Here is a 20811-nt window from a genome sequence, read left to right as displayed (position 1 = left end):
CCAGCACCCCTGTGCCCAGGGGCAGACCCCATGGCCTCTGAGGACAAGGCCAGATGCCCGTCCAGGTGCCCGCTGGGCCCTGCCCATGACCTGGGACCGGCCCTCAGCTCACCCAGGACCAGGGAAGACCTCGAGATGGTGCCGTGTGTGCTGGTGCGCAGAGGACCTTGGGGGGCTCTGGGCTTGTGAGTAGGTGGGAAGGCGGCACGTGCAGGCCACCAGCCCCTCCCTGGAACCTGGAGGGCGCCGCCGGCGCCGGCCCAGGGGCGCTGAGCATGGGGCTGGGCCAAGGGTGGTTCACTAGGAACCTTGGCGTCCCACGCTTCCTCCAGGACCCCCACTGCTCTCCGTCTTCTCCTTGGCGGCTGCCACGCCGAAGTCGGGGTCAGAACTGCCCGGATGGGTGGCTGAGGCCCCTTGGCTGCAGGTGTGGTGGATTCGGGCCCCTGCCGCCATTCCTTGCGGCCCCAGCAAACTCAGACCGAAGAACAGAAATTGGTCTGGGACGTCTGGGTCTCAGCAGAAGTGCCAAGAGTCCATCTCTGGTTGGCACCCCCTGAACCCCGGGGTGCAGAGACAAGGCCCCTGGTCCCTCCCTGCACCCCTGGGGACTGGGTCTGGGGGTGGCTCATCTCAGCAACAGCTGGGCCTGAAGACCCATTTCCAAGGCTGAGCAGCCGTCCCTGTGCGCCTGGGGCGGGGGTGGGGGGTGGGGGGCAGGTGGAGGCTGGAGCCCGCGGGTGGTTCCCAGCCGCGCCCTCGGGGCCCTCCCTGCAGCTCTCTGGGTAATGAGGCAAGAACGCTCTGGTGCCGGGTGGGCGCCAGTCTGTGCAGCAGCAGGCTTGGCCACTGACCCATCCCCACCTCCTCCCTGGTCCCACCAGAGTGGCGTCAGGGCCTGAGGGTGTGGGGGCGGTTTTATGCTTCGCAGTGGCCACAGGCACTGGGGTGGGTGGCCGACAGGGCTGGGGTCCCTGTTAGGAGGTGGGAGGGGGAGAGGTGTTGGGGGAGAGGTCCTGGCCCCTATGTCCCATCACTGAGGTCCCATGTGGGGCCCTGGGAGCCCAGGCCTCCAGGGCCGCCTCCAAGCCCAGCTTGGTGTCCCCACCCGAATGGGAGAACCGACGCTGCGCACTGGCGTGTGCTGGGGGTGGCGGCCAGCACCCAGCATGGCCGGCTCAGCCCCGCTGGGGCCCCCGACCGTCCTGCCCCACCTGCCCGTCCCCCACCGCCCCCGGTCCAGGAGGGGCAGGCCTCACCCCTCACCCAGACCTGTGATGACAGAGATCCAGCCCGGGTCCTGCTGGAGCGACAGACAGGAGACGGGCGACGAGACGAGAGTGGGGAGGGGATGGCCGAGCCGGCCGCCCAGAGCTTCGTGGGCAGGTGGCCAGGGCCAGGCGGGCTCCGAGTCGGCGTCTGTGTTGTCTTCTTCCCCATCTCTGCCCCCTAATGGGAGGTCATTAACCACTTAGCTGTAATTCCCTTGGAATGTGCTGTCTCCAGCTGAGCCCCAGTGCTGGGGGTGCAGGAGCAAGGAAATGGGAGGCTGGGGCGGGCGGCAGTGGCTGCTCTAGGTGGGTCCAGCCTGGCCCTAGAACGGCCCTTGAGGACACAGGCTGTCCCCCCGGGTGTGGATGGAGGGCCAGCGCCAGGTGAAGCCCCCAGAGCCCCACTGTCTCCCAGAGGCTGACCCGAGCTGCAGGGGGTGCTGAGCTCCCTGACCCTGAGCCCTGATCTGGAGCAGCAGGAGCAAGGGGCTGACCCTGCTGGCATCTGCCAGGACTCATGTCCCATGTCCCAGGACATCTGCTGACTCCTCTGCTTGCAGCTGGGGCTTCCAGGAGGAAAAACGCTCCCTCCAGCCCTGAAGCGCTGCCTTCTGGAGCCCTGGCTTCTGGAGCTGTGGCCGGAGCTAGGAGGGCGGGGTGGGCAGAGTGGGAGCTCCAGGCCCCACCCTCGTGGTCCCCTCTGGATGCTGGTGATGGGAGGACGGGTCCCAGCGCCCTGTCCTGCTCCTTGGAGACAGCCGGGTTCCTCCTCTCACTGGAGGCCTGCAGCTGCACCCACAGTCCTGCCGTGGCCTGGCTGTGTCCTGGGGCCTCCTCCCCGCTCGGGGCTCCCTGTTCAGGCTGCTCCAAGCCCTGCATGACCTCAGGCCTCTGCCCCAGATCATCAGGGTGCTTGTTTTCCAGCCCGGGGCTCCTGACTGGACCCGGGGCCGAGGCCTCCAGCAGCCTGGGGTCTCCCACAGCCCGGGCCCTGCAGCGGGGTGGAGACAGGCTGGGAAGTGGCCGAGCCCGAGCCCAAGCCTGCCGCCATCGGCATGCCTGCCAGCTGTGTCTGCCCTGTGCACGGGCAGGTCTGGCGGGGCTGGGATGCGGGACAAAGGGCTTTTGTTGGGGAGGTTTGGGCACAACCCTGGTCTGGGGCAGTGACTCACGGGCCCCTCGGCCCTGATAGCATCAGTTTTGCAACAGCCAGCGCGTCACACGCATATCTGGGGTGGCGGCCAGGGCAGGAGAGCATGCCACCTGTGCCCACAGCCCTCCAGGCTGCTCTGGGCACCTGGGTGTGTGAGGAAGGGACTGAACTGGAAGGGGCGTCTGAGGACAGGGCTCCATCTCTGAAGCGAAGCGTCCCCAGAAGCAGCCGCTCAACCGCCAGCAGCCCCACTGCTGCCAGGCCAGCCTACCGCCCACATGGGCCGCAGCCGGGGATCAGCAAGGTCAACCTGGGGGGGGGGCAGCCCTGGGCCTTCGCTGTGGAAGCTGCCCGATTCCTTTTCGGGGCCCGAGGGGCCGGCCGGGGGTCTGTCTGGGAACGTGGTCCAAGGGCTGGACACAGGGACCCTGTGGTCGCTTGCCCTGACTCCAGTCTGAGCCTGGTCCCACAGCCGTCCCTCTGCATGGGACCGGCTGGGGGCTGGGCAGCTAAGACAGGGGTGCACGGGCCCCGTGGGGGCTGGGCGCCGAGACCCTCAGACGCCACCAGAGGGAGGGGCCGGGGCTTGGGTCACTGGGCTGGGACAGCCCTGGTCAGCAGGAGGCCGAGCTGGATGGGGCCCTCCCTGGCTCCCTGTCCCACCTACAGGGCTGCCCCCGGTGTTTACTCTAGAGGACAGAGTCGGCCGCTGACCAGGCTCCACGGCCACGCAGGCTCCTCCCTGCTTGGAGCATCGGCCAGCACTGCGGCCCGTCGAGCCCTGTCTGGCCTGGGGCCAGGGCACTGCATGGGGGGTGCCTGATGTCCTGCCAAGTGGCCAGGCCAGCGACTGCCCCCTCCTGACACCCCTGTCCGCACTGCCGCCCGACCACCGGCACCCCTGCCTTGGGCGGGGAGCGTGCTCTCGGGAAGCTGCCACAGCCGGGCTCAAGCGGAGGCCCCACTGCTGAGACCTCGGACCCTTGTCACCTCCTGGATCCCCCACCCCCCACTACCCCTGACACAGCCGAGGCCGGTCTCCCGGGAGCAGCCCGGGCAGACCTCGCCACTCCAGGGGCGCTGGGGGGACCCTGGGACACCTGTGGTGCCTGGAGCGGGGGCCACACATCTGCCCAGTCTTCTGACCTGGGTGACGGAGGATGACATTCAGAGCGGGGTCCCCAGTCCCCAGGGCCTCCTAGAGCAGGTCCCCGTGGCTCGGGTCTGAGGGTCCGTGGGATGTCTGGCCATAGCCTCACAGCAACGGCTCTTCTTTCCTCATTTCGCTCCTTCCCCAGGGGCTGCTCCAGGGCCACTGAGCTGGGCAGGACCGCACCGCTTCAGTGGAGACCTTGGCCTCTGTGTCTCCTGCCAAACCTGGGCCCTGGGTGAAGCTGGGCGCTGGAGCCACGGTCCATGGGATGCCCATGGGCCACGCCGAGGGTCTTGCTGGTCACTGTGGCCTGGGCAGAGGCTGCAGCTGGCAGGGCGGCAGACGGGAGAGGCCGCTGGTGTCACTTCCCCATGACCTGCCCCCTGCTCTCCTCCTCCGCCCCCTTCCAGGGGCCCCATAGTGCGGGAGGCCCAGGGTCCTGGGGAGGAAGAGGGGGCAGTCCCCGGAAGGCCCCCAGCAGAGAAGGGACCCCGTGGATGTGTGGGGGCCGGTGGCTGGCTGACACGGGAGGGCCGGCTGGCTGCAGCGTGGCCCTGGAAGGTCGGGCCGCCTCTGCAAGAGGCTGTGAGTGGGGTGGGGGGACCCAGCGGCACCCTCCACAGATACCGTGGGGTCAGAGGACGGTGTTGGGGACAGTGGAGAGGGGGTGGGACGGGCACTTTCTTTGGGCACAGAACTGAGGGTGGGACCCAAGAGGGCTGCAGGCGGGCAGCGGCGGTCGCCTGCAGAGGCCAGGGGATGGGGAGCGGTCTTGTTCCAGCTTGGAGGCTGTGGGGACGGCAACTCCCAGGGAGGCTCAGGAGCGAAGGCTCAGGAGGAGAAGGCCCCCTGGGGTTGGACTGCAGCCCCTCAGGAGCCCCGTGTGAGCTCCAGCCCAGCGGGCAGCCTCTCACTCGCTCCCTGGACTCGTGATGGGAGGGTCAGCTCAGCTCGGAGCAGCCCCCCTCCCCCCCAGGCCCTCGGAAGCAGAGGGTGAGCACCCATCAGCTGTGACCTTGAACAACAGCTTCTCAGAAGCTGCTCTGAAGGCCCTGCGGGGGCTGGTACCTGCCCGTCTGTGGGTAGCTGCCATGTGCTCCTGGGCCCTGGCTGCCGAGAGTCAGCGGTCTCGCCATGTGGACCGGGTGCCGGGGGCAGCCGTCCCCGTCAGACCCTGCGGTGCTGGGCTGAGACCTCTAGCCAGTGGGGGCGAGGGCCAGGCCTGACGGCCAGGGGGAATGTGGGGCTGGGCAGCCTGAGGGACAGGCTGTGGGCATGCCTGGCACGCCGCTCGGGGTCCAAGGCCTGTCCTGGGGGGGTGGGATCTGTGTAGGGCCCTGGGAGGCAAAGGAGGCTGGGCAGTGGCTGAGGTCTGTGATGCCCAGCAGGTGCTACCGGGCACTGGGGTTGGGAGGAACAGGGCAGGTGGCACCAGAGTTGTGCTGGTCCCCCAGGCAAAGCACCACAGGCTGGGGGCTCAAAGCAGCAGAAGGGTCCTCCCTGCAGTAGGGCCGGCGGCCAACACGGGTCCCCGCCAGCCTCTGCCCATGTAGGCAGTTGTGGTTCCCGGGCAGCTGCGCTGCTCCGATCTCTGCCTGTCAGCACAGGTGATCTGGGGAAGACTCCGCAAGGACAGGAGGTGACATTCAAGGGAATAAGGGCTGGTGGAGGCTTGAGGCGGGGTTGGCAGGAGTGAGCCTGGCATGGAGAGCAGAGGCGGCTGCGGCCCTGGGGGTGGGGAGGCGACGGGGGACAGGCACTGGGGCTGCACCCAGCCCACCATGTGATGGCTCGGGCTCCTGAGTGCCTTGCTTGCTTGCCCTGCTCCAAGAGCCAGGAGGGACTGGGTCCTGCTCCCCGCAGGCCCTTGGCAGTCTCCTTGCTGAGGGCTGGTAAGGCGGTGAAGAGGGGCAGCAGGCATGCCCCCACACAGCGGATGCCAGCATCTCAGGGCTGCTGCACTGCTGCCTCCCCATGTGCCCCTCCTTGGGTCCAGCCAGGCGCTTTGGGCGCAGCTCTGCTCAGAGAACTAGACCCCAGGGTTGAGGCTCTTCAAGCAGAACAGACTTTGAGGAGTTCCTGTTGTGGCACAGCGGAAAGGAATCCAACTAGGACGTGGGTTTGATCCCTGGCCTCGCTCAGTGGGTTAAGGATCCGGTGTTGCCGCGAGCTATGCGTGTGGGTTGCAGACGTGGCTCGGATCCCGAGATGCTGTGGCTGTGGTGTAGGCTGGCCGCTGCTGCAGCTCTGATTTGATCCCTAGCCTGGGAACCTCCATATGCCACAGGTGTGGCCCTAAAAAGCAAAAATAAATAAATTGCCCAGGATGCAACTCAGGGAGACAAGGAGGCAGAAACACAAAAGAGAGGAACTGACCTGAGAGGCAGAGCCTGCCGAGCCACAGGGGCACTCTTGCCTTCAGACAAAAACACCTGACCCTGCTGCGCCAGACTGGCTGGGCCCCCAGGTTCAAATGGAAGCCAGATTCCCGTGCAGTGGGGTCCAGATCAGGCTGGGACGAGCACCCTAAGAAGGGGCGGCAGAGAGCCAGCCCATGTCTCTCCCCTCGCGGCAGGGCGGGAAGGGGGCCGTCTGCCCACTTGCTCTGGCGCCCTCACCCTGTCCGTGGACTCCCGGTCTCTAGAGCTGTGAGTGATGCCTGCTGTGCCAGCCGCCGGGTCTGTGGGGCGACCAAGACACCTGCTCTTAAAATCCATGGCCCGAGCAGGTACAGGAATGACAGGGACCAGGCAAGTTGGAGGCTAGTACCCTCCCGACCCCACTGCCCCTGGGGGTGCAGATACGGTGGCAGCACAGCTGGTTACAAGCACAGCACCCAACCAGAGCCAGAAAGGGCACAGCGGCCTCACGCTGCTGGCCTGAGCAGGACTCCCTGGAGCCGCCTGACTGCAACTCTGCAACGACCAGGGCGCCCACTTTCGTGGACGCTCCAGCCTTCTGGGACGTGCTGGGGTGCCGGGAACGCCGGGTCTCCTAGGGGACGTGCCGCGGCGAGGCTGTCTCAAGACAGATTTGGGGAAACTGCGTCAGCGCTTCCACAGGTTCAATCCCTGGAAGTGGCCTGAGACATGTGCCGTGTGCGGCCATGAGGAGCCTGGAGGGAAAGTCCTTTTAGAGACACGGGGACTGCCTGCGGCACAGACAGAGACAAGGACACAGACCCCGCCATGTTTCAACACTTAAGCAGCCACGGGTCTAAACCCGAGCTGTAAAAACAGACGAATCCACACATTCCAAGTTCTGAAAGAAAAGCCTTCTCTTAAATAATTGAAAATACACGGGGACCCGCCCATTCCCAACTTTTACAAAACGTATAAATTAATCCCAGGCAGGCGCCGTCTCACGTGAGGCACCGGTTCACTCCACAGCAACGCGAAAGACCAGATGCCATGGAAGCTGATGCACACACAACAAAGTTAAATCCTAGACGTGTGTGAGACAAGCAGTGCCCACCCGGTGCAGCACAGCCCGTCTCCGAGTGCTGAGGCCCTGGCAGAGGTCACAGCTCTCGGTGCACAGCGGGTGTGCTAGCAGGATGGTTGGGACAGGGGACGACACGGTCCGTGCCCTAGAAGGAGTCGGGAGTTTTTCTTGGGGGCAGCTCTGCCCTCTGGTTCCTCGGCCCTACCGGGGAGGGGACAAGGAGTGGACAGTCTCTGTGGGCTGCTCCCACAGCAGGGTGTCCACCGCCCCCATCCAGGCGAATGCTGAATCCAGGGACCAGACACTTCCGCCTGGACGTGATGCTGGCTGCAGCCTGCACGATGGGCCACCCAGCCCTGGAACAAGAAGCCCTCCGCAGGCCGCCATGTATGGCTCCTGAAGGGAACTGGGCGCCGACTGGAGCGGGGCTTAGGAGCTGTCTGCTGCTGCTCAGCATCCACCTGAAGGCCCACGGCCACCAGGTAAACGAAGTCCTCTTGGGGACTGACCTCGTGGTGCTAACAACTAGCCGGAAGCTGCCGGCTTCGCCCGTGGACGGTGCCCTCACCCCGAGCTCCGGACGGGCCTCCCCCTGCACCGCCAAGCTCGGCAGGAAGGGTGAACCCGCCCTCCTGGGCCCGTGCGCCGGCTGCAGGCGGCGGTCAGGGGATGCCCTCCTTCCGCTGGCAGCACTGCGAGGGCGGCGCCGACCAGTCGTAGACGTAGGACAGGCGCAGCTGCACCTCCCGCTTGCACAGGCGGCCGTCGCGCTCCAGCGTCTGGTGCTTCTCCAGCATGTCCTCCAGGCTCTGCTTGTGCGTCACCAGGTACTGGTTGCTGCAGCCGCGGGATTTGTACTCGGTGTCGAAGCGCGGGTCGTGCTCCCGCTGCACGTCCACCGGTGCCAGCCAGGCGCCCATCGACACGTCCTCGCTGTGCCAGGCGCGCAGGTACTCGCGGCTGAGGCGCAGGTAGTGCACCAGGTCGGCCGAGAGCACGTAGCCGCCGCCCAGCGCGTAGGGCAAATAGTAATCGCAGAGCTGCCAGGCGGCCTCGCGCCAGCGGCCCCCGGGTCGGACGCGGCCCCGGCCGGAGAAGAAGCCCCAGTAGAGGCGGCGGCGGCGCGCAGGGTCACGGGCGCGCAGATCGGCCAGGAGTGCGTCCAGCCTCGCGAACGAGTCGTCGTCCGCCTTGAGCACGAACTCGAAGGCCACGTGCTCGTCCAGCCAGGCCAGCATGGCCAGCACCTTGGCCGTGAGGTTCTCGTAGGCGTCGCGCAGCGTGGGCAGCAGCAGCAGGTCGCCGTGCCGTGCCTGCTCGCGCTCCAGGGCGCGCCGCTCCTCGGCGCCCAGCCCGCCGGTGCCCACGGCGAAGCGCGCCCACACGTCCCCAGGGCCGCCGCGCCGCGCCGCCAGCCAAGTACTGCGGACCACGCTGCGCCGCTCGGCTGCCCGCGGCGCGCTGGCTACCAGCACCGCCAGGAAAACAACCGCGCGCGCCTGGGCGGCGGGCGCGGGGGCGGGCGCGGGGGGCGCGGCGCAGCGCGCCAGGTAGAGCAGCGTGGCGCCGCCCAGCGCCAGGCCGCCCAGGCCCAGCGCCGTCCGGTGCCGCCACGCGCGCCGCAGAAGCCTCATTGCGCGGGGAGCGCCGCGGACAGAGGCCGCGCGCGGGGAAGGCCCGGGCCGCGCCTCCGGGCCACGTGGACCCGCGCGCGCTCCTCATTGGCCGCCGGGGAGGGCCGTGCGACCGCTTCCGCCCGGGGGAAAGATGGCGGCGCCAGCGTCGGCGCGGGGGAGGTCGCACCGCCCCGTGACCCTCCTCTTCCCGGAAGAAAAATGGCCGCGGCCTAGCGGTGGCCCGTTGGAGGCGTCTCGGGCGCTCGGGCCCCTCGGCGTATCCTGAGCGCCGAGAAAGAAGCGGTGAGTGAGGACCCCGGGGCGGCGGGGAGCGGAGCGCGCAGGCCAGGGGGCGCCCCAGGCGGCTCTCTGACCCCGCCGGCCGGGCCCCTCGGATGCGGCGGCCGGGGGTCGGTGGAGTCCGGGCGGCCAGGCTCGCTCACGGCCGTCTGTCCGAGGCGGTTGCGGTCCGGCCGTGCAGGCTGTGCTGAGGGTCTCAGGTCGCGCCTGAGGCCCGTGACGCCCGGTTGAGCCAATGCCGGGCGCGACTCCTACAGCCCGTAACGTATCTTTTAGGAAAAGCGCTTGGCTGTTAACGACGGCAGCTGCACCAGTTGCACCAGAACGGACCCCCAGGGATGGCCGGGAGTCGTGGGGTGGAGTCCTCTGGTCAACTGGGCCGACCCAGCTTGGAAATCCCATCCCGAGGGGCAGGAGGTGGGGCAGCTGAGCGACGTCCTGGGTCGTGCCGCTCGGTCTGTGCTGGGAAGGGGCATAAACGTTGTGAGCGGAGGGGAGGACGCCGAGCTGACCTTTTGACGTCTCCGTGGTTGCTTGGGGGTTACCCTTTGTACTTCACGTCGTGTAAATAACACGCCCTGTACCACCGGTCGCGCTAGGGAGCATTGAGCGTTGGTCGAAGAAGCCAAGCACAGTCTGTTTGGACATGACGTCTGTTTTTATGGCCTCGGTAGGTGGGGTGGCGCCGGCCAGGAGGAAGTTGTCTTGGTTTGCGCAGGGAGGTCAGGAACTGGGCATCGGGGAAGGGCAGAAAGGCCTGTCTTTGCTTGCTGGGGTTTGTTAGGGCCTGCTGTGCGTGGATGGTGTGACAGGTGCTGGGACCATATGCTCAGAGGGGGACAGGTGGCAGTTCCGTTAGACGTGGTGCAGGAGACAGTGACAGCACAGAGAGCGGGGCTGGTGGGCTCTGGTGGGTTTCGGGAGGGTGCAGGCCCTGACGGAAAGAGGGAGGTCAGGCTGCCCTTTTGTGAGTTTTTCCCTCAAACGAATGAATCAGCCGAGCTCAGAGAGCAGGGTCTCGTTGCTGGGCCCAGAGGACTGATGTGTGGCATGTCCCCTTGCCAGGGGTTGACGTGAGTCGGGCGTGGAAGAAGCAGGTGGTGGCGTCTGCTGGGGCCCTCGGGCTGCGGTGTGGCGCTGCGCTCTTGCCAGCACAGGAGTCTGTTTTGTGTGATGGAGGCACTGTGGTTCCGGAACCTCTTGTGCCGCAGCTCCCTCTTGTGCCGCAGCTCGGCTGCATGCGGCACCCCGGCGTGGGTGGGCTTTCCTCTGCTGCTGCTCCCTGTAAAGCCTGCCAGGGGAGGGGTGCTCTGTGGCGCCTGGAAGGGCCAGCAGGTGTTTGCCAGGTGGACAGGCTCCAAGAGGCACGCGTCAGGGACCTGGAAGGTCCGAGAGGAGCCCCGTGGGGACTGGGGAGGAGGCTTGCGGGGGGCAGGCCCGCCAGGTGGAAGGAGCAGGCGGGAGAGCGGCGGGGCGGCCAGGTGCCCAGTGGGAGCTCCTGTGGCCCCCGGCTCCCTGACGAGGACGGACGGTGGCCTTGTTCCTTCAGGCCCAGGGACATGCAGGGTGACAGACTTGCTGGGTACCCCAGCTTCTGGTGTGTGTGCGTGCGTGTGTGTGCGTGTACACGTGTAGGTGTGCATGTGTGTGCACAAGGGTGACAGGGGAGGGTGGCACCCTGCTGCCGGGTGGGTTTGTGCTCTGCTGGTTCCAGGCCCTCGCAGAGCCTCGGGGTGGGGAGGAGGCCCCTGTTGCTGGGGAGAAGCTGAGGCTGAGAGGGTCACGTGACTTGGCCACAGTGCTGGAGCTCAGGAGTGCCACGCTGGCATCTGGAGAGTGAGCGACTGTGACTCTGGGGTCCGTCTCAGTGCCAGGAGGGACAGAGACGGACCACGCCCAGAGCAACTGCTGTGAGCCTTGCGAGGGTGGGGTTGGCGGCGCTGGCCGCACCTCGAGGCAAGGCCACTTAACCTGAGGAGGACAGGGCCCGGGAAAAGGAGAACACACAATGCCCAGGAGCCGAGGAGTTGCGTTCGCATCACGAAGGAAACGCTTCTCTCGTGAAGGACTTGCTGGGCCTCCGTCTGCCCGTGGCTCTGGGTCTCCTCCTTAGACCCCTGCTGCCGGTCCGGGCCTGGCAGCCTCCGTGCCAGGGGCGGCAGGTGGGCTGTGTGCTTCCTCGGCCTCACTTGGCCCCCCGCTCTCTCCCCAGCTCCTGGCCGCGCGCGCCGGCCGTCCCACAGCGCAGACCCCTGTGGCCATGGCACCCAGGCTGGCCCCCCTCGGTGGCCTGGCTGCCCGCTGCCTCTGGCTCCTGGGGGTGGCCCTTCTGATGGACGCGTCGGCCCGGCCTGCCAACCACTCGTCTGCTCGCGAGAGAGCGGGCCACAGGGAGGAAGAGGAGATCCTGCCCCCGGACCACCTGACCGGGGTGAAGCTGGAGATGGACGGGCACCTCAACAAGGATTTCCACCAGGAGGTCTTCCTGGGCAAGGACACGGGCGGCTTCGAGGAGGACGCAGAGCCTCGGAGGAGCCGGCGGAAGCTGATGGTCATCTTCTCCAAGTAGGAGACATGCCGGTGTCCCAGGCGTGGGGCCTGAGGACCTGGCTGGCGATCTGCCCTCTGGCAGCAGCGGGTGGGGGGCGGAGGGTCTCTTCCTCTCCTGGTGGTCTTGAGACTGCTGGGGTGGCGACAGCAAGGGGCAGCTGAGAGCGCCCCGCCCGGCCCCCCGTCATCCTCCCTGGCTCCCCACTGTGTCCCCAGCAGCCTCCAGCTTCCCGGCTTTTCCTGCATGACCCTTGGTGGGGGTGGCTCTGTTCCGGGTGTTTCCGCGGCTGCCCGTGGAGCCCCTCGGGCCTTCCGCCGCTGTCGGGGTCCTGGGGCCTCGTCCGATGCGTTCTCGGGCCCGCAGGGTGGACCTGAACACGGACAGGAGGATCAGCGCCAAGGAGATGCAGCGCTGGATCATGGAGAAAACGGCCGAGCACTTCCAGCAGGCCGTCGCTGAGAGCAAGATGCATTTCAGCGCCGTGGACCCCGACGGCGACGGTGCGCCGAGGGCCCGGACGGCCGGAGCCGGGAGGGCCCTTGCGGAGCTGCCTGCGAGAGACGCGTTGCAGCGGGCTTTGTGGCTGAGGCCCCAGGGCTGGGCTCTGGCCGTTCTGCCTCAGACCGGGGCCCGGGCAGGAGGGTGGGAGCTGGGCCTTTGAGGCTTCTGCCTTCCCCACTGCCCGTAGCACAAGGAGTTTTGACAGATGTCCTGAAACAGTTCAATGTCTCTTGTTAAAGACATGGGTTGCTGGGAGCTCCTCCTGTGGCCCAACAGGTTACGAACCGGACTAGTGTCCATGAGGCTGCGGGTTGGATCCCTGGCCTCTCTCAGTGGGTTGAGGATCCGGCGTTGCCGTGAGCTGTGGTGTAGGTCGCAGACCCGGCTCAGATTCGGTGTGGCTGTGGCTGTGGTGTCGGCCGGCAGCTGCAGCTCCGGTTCAGCCCCCAGCCTTGGAACCTCTTTATGCTGCAGGTGGGACCCTAAAAAGAGCAAAAAGAAGGAAACGTTCCTCGTTAACTCTCCTCCGGGTTGGTTTGCTCTTTCAGGCCGTGTGTCCTGGGATGAGTACCGGGTGAAGTTTTTGGCGAGCAAAGGCCACGATGAGAGAGAAATCGCTGATAAGATAAAGAATAAGTGGGACCTGAACATCGATGAAGAGAGTGAGTGCTCGGCCTCCCGTGGCCGGTGTGACGTGCGTGACAATGTCCCCAGCCTCCCGTGGGTCGGGGGACAGCTGGCGGCCTGGAGCACCCCTGAGCTCTGGGGAGTGGGCGGCGGAAGGTACTGGACACACAGGGAGGCAAGTGTCGGCAGGGACAGGTCCAAGTCCTGAGCTGGGAGCTTGGCGGGGGGCATCTGCCTGAGGGGTGGTGTGGGTGGGAGCTGGCGCGGCGGGCGCAGCGTCAGGACAGATTCTTCCTGCTTTAGCTTCTCAGAGATGCTCCTTGGTTGGTTGGTTGGTTTATTTATTTACTTATTTATTTATTTATTGCTTTTTTTAGGGCCACACCTGCACATGGAGGTTCCCAGGCTAGGGGTGCAATCAGAGCTGTAGCTGCCCAGCCTACACCACAGCCACAGCAACAGGGGATCCGAGCCACATTTGCGGCCTACACCACAGCTCAGGGCAATGCCAGATCCTTAACCCACTGAGCAAGGCCAGGGATCGAACCTGCATCCTCATGGATACTAGTTGGATTAGTTTCCAGGGCACCACAACAGGAACTCCCAGAGATATTCCTTTAAAATCCTGAATCCCTGATACAAAATTTGATGCCCCTTAGCTGAGTTCTCATGTTATCACTGGGAGTTCCCTGGTGGCTCTGCAGGTTGAGGATCTGGCATTGTCATTGCTGTGGCATGGTTCGATCTCTGGCCTGAGAACTTCTGCAGGCTGGGTGCGTGGCCAAAACAAATAAATAAATAAGTAAATAAACAAAGCGTCACTGCGGCTCTGTGCCCTCCTGTCCTCCTGCGGTCTGTTCACAGCCTGGGGGCCCGTTTGCCTGTCAGAGCTTCGTCAGAGCGCCTCGTGCTGCCTGTTGTCTCCTGTTCATTCTTTACGCGGCGGGCCGTCCCTCTGGATGGACACGTGTGTGCAGGGTTTTCTCTGGCGCATCTCTGTACCCAGGACGCTGCCCTGCTCGGTTCGTGTCCGCCCCACCGGCGGGCTTGGGTGTCACAGCCTCCTTGATGTCCTTCCAGCCTCTGCTCTGAGGCGGGTTTGGTCCGTGGGTGTCCGTTACCATTGTCTTTCTCGAGACGCCCTGCGGGGTTGTCTCTGGGCGGAGCGCCTTGTCTGCCATCCAGGCTGCAGTCCGGGCCTTATTTCCGTTTGCACTTGCTCTTTAGTTTTTTGGGTGTTTTTTTTGTTTGTTTTTTTAGGGCCGTACTTGCAGCCTATGGAGGTTCCCAGGCTAGGGGTCTAATTGGAGCTGTAGCCGCAGGCCTACGCCACAGCCACAGCAACGTGGGATCCGAGCCATGTCTGCGACCTACACCACAGCTCACGGCAACGCCAGATCCTTAACCCACTGAGCAAGGCCAGGGGTTGAAGCTGCAGCCCATGGTTCCTAGTCAGGTTCGTTAACCACTGAGCCACAACGGGAACTCTGTTCTTTAGGTTTCAACTCCAGATTTCACCTTCCTGGCGGGTGTGCAGGGAGGTAGTTGGTGTCTGTGAGTCAGCTTCTGTCCTGTGACCTTGCCGTACTTGCTCAGTGGTTCCAGGAGTTTCTGGCCGATTCCTCTGAATTTTCTGCGTAGGCCAGTGTCATGTCGTTGAATGAAGATGGTTTGTTCCCTCCTTCCCGTCAGCGTCCCTGGGTCCCTTTTCCTGTTTGCGTGTGTGAGCTGGGACTTCCCGCACGAGGGGGAGAAGCAGTGATGAGAGGGCCCGTTCTTGCTTTATATCTGATTTTAGTGGGAAAGCCTCGAGTTTCTCACCATTGAACGTCATCTTAGTTGTGGGTTGGGTAAAGGTTCTCGATCGAGCCGGCTGGGTCGCCCCTAGTTTGCTTAGAGTTTTGATCATAAGTGGGTATTGGATTTGGGCAGATGCTTTTTCTGTGTCTGTTGATACGGTCATGTGATTCTTCCTCATTTGCTTGTGGATGTGGCGGGTGATATCCGTTGAGTCTCAGATGTCAAACCAACCTTGCCTGCCCGGAGCAACTCACACTCCGCTGTGGTGTGAAATTCTCTTCACACAGTGTTGGATTTGACCTGCTGGTGTTTTGCTGAGTGTTTTTGCACCTACGTTCATGCGAGATGCTGGGCTATGGTTTTCTTTTCTTGTTGTATCTTTCTGGTGTGGGTGTCTGGGTCTCCCATAGTCGGTTAGGAAGTACATACATCCTCTGCCTCTCTCCTCTGGAAGAGTCGATGAGATGGTATGACCTTCTCCTTACGTGTTGGGTAGAATTTACCTGGAACCCCCTCGAGGCTGAGTCTTTCTTTTTTTTTGGGGGGGGGGCTCTCACCCACGGCCTGTGGAGGTTCCCAGGCTAGGGGTTGAATTGGAGCTGCAGCCGCCGGCCTACACCACAGCCACAGCAACACCAGATCCAAGCTGCATCTGCGACCTACACCACAGCTCATGACAACGCTGGATCTTTAAGCCACTGCGTGAGGCCAGGGATCGAACCTGTGTTCTCTTGGATGCTAGTCAGATTCTTTTCTGCTGAGCCAGGATGGGAACTCTGAGGCCTGCTCTTTCTACAGCAGTTTGGTTTTCAGTGGACTCCACAGAGTGTAGCTTTATTTTCTGAGCCATGCTGGATATCTTATTAATAGGGGAGTTAAGCTTGTTTCTGTTTCTTTCTTTTTTTCCTTTTCCTCGGTTGGTGTGGGATTTATTTTTTATTTATTTACTTCTTTCGGTTTTTTGCTTTTTAGGGGTGCATGTGTGGCATATGGAAGTTCCCAGGCTAGGGGATGAATCAGAGCTACAGCCGCTGGCCTATGCCACAGCTCACAGCGATGCTGGATCCCAGATCCCCTGAGTGAGGCCAGGGATCGAACCTGCATCCTCACGGATGCTAGTCAGACTGGTTTTCCCTGCGCCACGACGGGAGCTTTGGTCCTGTTTTTCTCTAAGCCCTGTAAGCAGGATGTTAATTAGGCTCTTCCAAAAGTGGTCATTGGCCATTTTCGGATCATTTTGTGTCTCCATCATCTGTCCTGTGGTTCCGACTGTTTTCTGAAGGTATCTTTTCTTTTTTTGGCCGCAACCCGCAGCATGTGGGAGCTCCCTGGCCAGGGATCAAATCCCAACCGCAGTTGTGGCCTGCGCCATAGCGGTAGCAACCCCAGATCCTTAACCCCATGTGTCGGGCTGGGCACGGGATCTGTGCCACCTAGAGACCACACTGGCTCCTTAACCTGCTGCCCCCAGCAGGAACTCACTTAAGGGCCCTTTAGAGGCTTCCGAAGACTCGGCCCCATCCGCTTCCTGCCAGCGGTGATTGGATGCTGGCTTCTTGGGCAGCTGCCGTCCACCTGGCCCCGCTTGTCTGTCTTCAGCACCCTTTTCCTTGGGGGGTGTGGGGCTGGGACACGTCCTTCCTTGGCTTAGAGTTCGTGGTGTCTCAGTCCTCCCCCTGGGGCCGGAGCCGGTGAGTTGGAAATCTGTGCCCTGCGTTCAGCGTGCCCGCCCAGCCCTCGTCTCCCCTCCTGTCTGTTCATGAGTCCCTTGCCCCCTTCTCAGTCTGTGAGGTGAGCAGGTTTGGGGGCTCAGAGGTGAGGAGCAGCTGTCAAGGGTCCCAGAGGCCCGGAGAGCATGGCGGGAGGGTGAGAGGTGAGCTCGAGGTCACCCGCCACACGCGGGTCCTTGGGGCTGCACCATAGCACCCTGCAGAAGGCTCCCTGCCAGGTGCCCCCCCCCCCCCCCCCCGCAGCTTCTAGTGCTGCCAGCGTCCCTGCTGGTGGCCACTCCTCTCCAGCCTCTGTGTCCTCCTAGCCAAGGACATCTGGGTGAGGGCCCACCTGAGATCCCAGGCAACCTCACCTCGGGATGATTAGTCACAGCTGCAAAGATCCCGTCTCCACATCAGGACCCATGCCCAGGCTCCAGGTAGACATGGCCAACCTGTGCCTGTCCGCTGCTCCGTCCCCGTGGTTGGACAGGCAGGGAACAACCAGCCGCTCCCACCTGCCTGAGGTGGATTTGCTCCTGAAAGTTGTGCCACGGGATCTGCCGTCTGTCGGAGGCAGTGGGGTCGAGGTTGCAGGCCTTGTGTGGGATCCCCTGTTGTGACTTGGGCGTCCCTGCTCCCAGCGGAAAGCTGCAGCAGGGCCCCGGGTGGTCACCGGCCCCAGGACCCCCCCACGTGCCATGCGGCCTTCCCATGGAGGGAGGGGCAGGGGCATCGTGGAAATAGGGTTTCCCCCTGAGCCCTGCCCGTGGAGGGTGCACGGGATGAAGGGCAGGCCCGAGTCGTGTCCTTGTCCCTGCAGAGATGTTCCACCCCGCTGGGAGCAAGGCTGCCGGGGGCCGGGCCTGTGTCTGGGCCGGCTGCGCCTCTGCCTTCGGGGGGCCGAGCTCCCCTCCCAAGGGCAGGGCCTCGGCCTGGCGCACGGAGGCTGCTGGGCTTCCGCGTGCCCAGATCCTCACGGAGGCATGCCTCTCAGCACAGGAAGTCCTGGAGAACCTCAAAGACCGCTGGTATCAGGCGGACAGTCCCCCCCCGGACCTGCTGCTGACTGAGAAGGAGTTCCTGTCCTTCCTGCACCCCGAGCACAGCCGCGGCATGCTCCAGTTCATGGCCAAGGAGATCATCCGGGACCTGGGTGAGGCCCCCCCACCCCGCCGGTCCTCCTGGCAGAGGTCAGCGCGGCCAGTCCTGGGCTGCGGAGGCCCTGGGAGGCCGCGCGGCCGCCCGACGAGGGCAGGCCTGGCCCTGGCCGATGCCATCTGGCCGCAGGTCCTGAGAGACACACCTGTTCGGGTCAGACTGAACCCTCACAAACCGGAGGCCTGGCTGCAAAACCCGGGCGGTTGACTTTTCTCCCGAGGGGCCTGGCGCTCCTGTGCCCACTGGAGTCTTGAGGGTCTGCCCTTTGTCCTGCAGACCAGGATGGTGACAAGAGGCTCTCGCTGCCCGAGTTCATCTCTCTGCCCGCGGGCACCGTGGAGAACCAGCAAGGCCAGGACATTGACGACGGCTGGGTGAGGGACAGGAGGAGGGAGTTTGAGGAACTGATTGATGCTGACCATGACGGGATCGTGACCATGGCGGAGCTGGAGGTGAGCAGGGGACTGTGGCGGGGAGCCCCGGCCTGAGCCAGGAAGGCCTCGTGGTTCTGGTCGTGGCTCGTCCCGTGGCCGGGGTGCCTGGGGCCGGTTGAGCCCGTGGAAGTGGCGGGCACGTGCCTGCTGCGGGGCGTTAGGGCACAGTGTCGGTGCCCGGCACCGGGTCGGGTGCCTGGGTCAGGCAGCCTCGCAGGCTCAGGAGCGGCTGCCCGCTGGGCCCTCTGTCCAGATGCTTGGGCACGAGGGGCACGGGCGTGGGCTGGCTCGCCACCTGCCTCTGAGGTGTGTTCACTGGTATTGCGTGTAGGTGCTGCGTGGGGCTTGTTTTTTCCCATTTTGCTGCTGAGTCATTTCACTCTACGCGGAATTCTCTGATCCCTGCCCAGGGCTGGCGGGGCCCAGGGTTGGCGGGGCCCAGGGCTGGCGGGGCCCAGGGCTGGCGCTCCTTCCTGTGAGCCCGAGACCCGGCGGCCGCGGCCGGCCTTGTCCACATCTGGGATCTGGGTGGTCCCCTGAGGAGGTCGGGGAGGCGCCCCCCCTCCCAATCCCCCCCCACCCGGCGGGGAGGGCTGCCAGGCTGAGCCTCCCAGACGTTCTGGAACCGCCCACTGCCCTGCCCTGTCCTCCAGCCCACGGGGTCGCACGTGAGGCTGGCCTGCCTCTGAGGCTGGGGTGCCGAGCGCGCGGGGGTGGCCGCGTGTCCTGGGGGTCTGGCGGCGTGGCTGGGCGCCAGGCCGAGGGCGGGGGAGACGCTGGAGGGGCCCTTGCAGGACTACATGGACCCCATGAACGAGTTCAGCGCCCTCAACGAGGCCAAGCAGATGATCGCCGTCGCTGACGAGAACCAGAACCACTACCTGGAGCCTGAGGAGGTGCTCAAGTACAGCGAGTTCTTCACGGGCAGCAAGCTGGTGGACTACGCCCGCAGCGTGCACGAGGAGTTCTGAGCACGCGCCGCCCCCGCAGCGCCTCGTCCCGCGTCGTCGCAGCACCGCGCTTCTGAGAACTGCAGCCCTTCTGCGGAAGCCGCTGCCCCGTCGCCCGTGCTCACGCACCTCAGGGGGCACCGCAGCTCCTGCCGTTTCCTGGAAAACCGAAAGATGTTTGCATTGCTCTGCTGGCCGGGCTGCTCCGCCCGTGGGGGCGGCCGTGACCACCGTCACCGGCCCCTCCGTGTTCGGCCTCTGAGAAAACGTGAACACCCGCGACGAGAACCTCATTAATGTACTTTAAAATACAGTTGCCTTTTTCTCCTAGCCTCTTCTTTTTTTGTGTGTGGCGGGGGGAGAAAACCACGTAATCGATAACTTGGAGCGTCTGTGGCCGGGCGTCTCCACTTGAAGCTTTGCGGCGGGCGGTTTGGTTAGAATCCGGCGCTTCCTGGCGCCTGCGATCCCCTGTGTGCCGGGCGCCCACCCGGGCCACCACGGGGAGGGCGACAGGGCAGTGGACCGGTGGGGGGCCGTGTGTGAGGGGCCCCAGGGCAGGAAGGGGCCTCTGCAAGGTGGGAGCTGGGGGTCTGGGCTGCAGATGTAAAGCCAGGAGGCAGGGAGGGGCGGGAGGAAATGGGGTTTTAGGTGGAGAGGAGGCTCTGAGGAGGAGCCCTGGGGCCCCAGGAGGGTTGGAGAACTGTGGGGGTGGGGGGCGCTGCCCGGACTCCTGGCCTGGGGTCTGGTCTGGTGGACGGGGCAGGGTGGCCGAGGGGTCAGGAGCTTGCTGAGCTTGTGGTCGGGCCTGGGGTTTCAGGAGCCTGCGGCAGGAGGGCCACATGGTTGCTGTCAGGCGGCCTCGTGCCACCAGCGTACCAGCCCTTCCCGAGCCGGGGGCGGAGGGATTGAGCTGCAAGGGTTGGAAGGACCGAGGGGGGGTGGTCTCTGAGCTACGCACCTGACAAGCTGGCCGCCTGCCAGCCCCCCCTGCCAGCCCCCGCCTCGGAGTCCTGAGCCAGGGCCCAAGGGACCTCAGGGGACAATTCGTTGGCCAGCAGGCCCTTTTGGGCCTTGGAAGGCCCTGCCGGGGTTGGAGGTTCCAGCTGGGTGGGCAGAGCACCCGCCCTGAGCTGCCCACGTGACCTGCTTCCCAGCAGCGTGGGGAGGGGCTGCCACAGACAGCAGGGTGCGGTGACACCTGGGCTGGTTTCCAGACAAACAAGAGGAAAGGCTGTTTTCAGAACTGAGCCCAGAGTGCGTGGTGGGAAGGCAGGCCCCTTGGTGGGCCAGGCCCTGCGTGGCAGGTGGCCACGCGCTGCTGCGATGTCCGGGCAGAGGTGTGGGCTGGGCCCGGGCTGGGCCTGCTGGTGCAGTGGTGCAGTTATCTGCCCCACGGACCACCGCGAGCAGACCCCTGTACCTGGCCAGGCCTTCAGGGCCTCAGGCAGAGGAGGCCAGCACCGCCAGAGGGTCGGCAGCCCCCAGCGTTCCTGGAAACAGGGCACACACACATGCCAGCGCCGCAGGCTGCCCGCGTGCTCCGCCCTGCCCCCTGGACCTCCCTTTTTGGAGGCTCAGGCAGGCGACCCTGCAGTGGCCCCTGCCCGCGGGCGGAGCCAGGCTGAGGCGGAATTTCCCGCAGGTGGGCAGGGGGCTCCACCTCTAACCTGCGCCCCCCCCCCCCCCCCAGGAGGAGGGGGTTTCCAGCCCCGGCAGGAGCTCCCCCCCCCAAACCTGGAACCTCAGGTTGACTGTTAAGCAGACGATCTTCACTCTGGGTTAAGATTTAAGAGGCACCGGGGGAGTTCCCGGTGTAGCTCAGGGCCCGACTAGGATCCGTGAGGATGCGGGATGGATCCCTGGCCTCGCTCAGTGGGTTGAGGGTCCGGTGCTGCTGCCAGCTGTGGCGTAGGTGGCAGATGAGGCTTGGATCCAGCGTGGTTGTGACGGAGGCCAGCAGCTGCAGCTCCGATTTGACCCCTAGCCTGGGACCCTCCATATGTTGCAGGAGCGGCCCTAAAAAAGACAGAAGACAAAAAAAAGCCGTAAAAGGCACCAAACGATACAGTGCCACCTCCCTGCTCGGCACCAGTGTTCAGCTCTGCAAGGGAGAAAGCGCACGTGTGTGCATGTTCACC

The 20811-nt window shown here is 64.7% G+C and overlaps 2 protein-coding genes across 2 annotated transcripts; one reads left to right on the top strand and one right to left on the bottom strand.

Annotated features, from left to right (window-relative positions):
* Positions 1-6829: 6829 nt before the first annotated feature.
* On the bottom strand, positions 6830-8698 carry B3GALT6 (beta-1,3-galactosyltransferase 6). Its single transcript, XM_047791025.1, has one exon. The coding sequence runs from the start codon at positions 8653-8655 to the stop codon at positions 7684-7686; it is 972 nt and encodes a 323-aa protein (XP_047646981.1). The 5' UTR covers positions 8656-8698; the 3' UTR covers positions 6830-7683.
* A 134-nt stretch (positions 8699-8832) lies between these two features.
* Positions 8833-19000, top strand: SDF4 (stromal cell derived factor 4). The gene is made up of 7 exons (XM_047791024.1): positions 8833-8940; positions 11150-11502; positions 11852-11988; positions 12538-12651; positions 17123-17281; positions 17563-17738; positions 18515-19000. Exons 2-7 carry the CDS (start codon positions 11198-11200, stop codon positions 18689-18691), a joined length of 1068 nt encoding a protein of 355 aa, XP_047646980.1. The 5' UTR covers positions 8833-8940; positions 11150-11197; the 3' UTR covers positions 18692-19000.
* The last annotated feature ends 1811 nt before the right edge of the window (positions 19001-20811 follow it).

The sequence above is a fragment of the Phacochoerus africanus genome, chromosome 8 (assembly GCF_016906955.1).
Source record: "Phacochoerus africanus isolate WHEZ1 chromosome 8, ROS_Pafr_v1, whole genome shotgun sequence".
Taxonomy (NCBI): Eukaryota; Metazoa; Chordata; class Mammalia; order Artiodactyla; family Suidae; genus Phacochoerus; species Phacochoerus africanus.
Note: the sequence above shows the minus strand (reverse complement) of the source record. Positions and strands in the feature narration are given on the sequence as shown.

Bases quoted from the DNA above. Each gene is read 5' to 3' on its own strand.
- B3GALT6 (XM_047791025.1), bottom strand. From the start codon at position 8,655: ATGAGGCTTCTGCGGCGCGCGTGGCGGCACCGGACGGCGCTGGGCCTG.
- SDF4 (XM_047791024.1), top strand. From the start codon at position 11,198: ATGGCACCCAGGCTGGCCCCCCTCGGTGGCCTGGCTGCCCGCTGCCTC. The intron at 17,282-17,562 runs GTGAGGCCCCCC...TTTGTCCTGCAG, and splicing joins GGAGATCATCCGGGACCTGG to ACCAGGATGGTGACAAGAGG. The intron at 17,739-18,514 runs GTGAGCAGGGGA...GGGCCCTTGCAG, and splicing joins TGACCATGGCGGAGCTGGAG to GACTACATGGACCCCATGAA.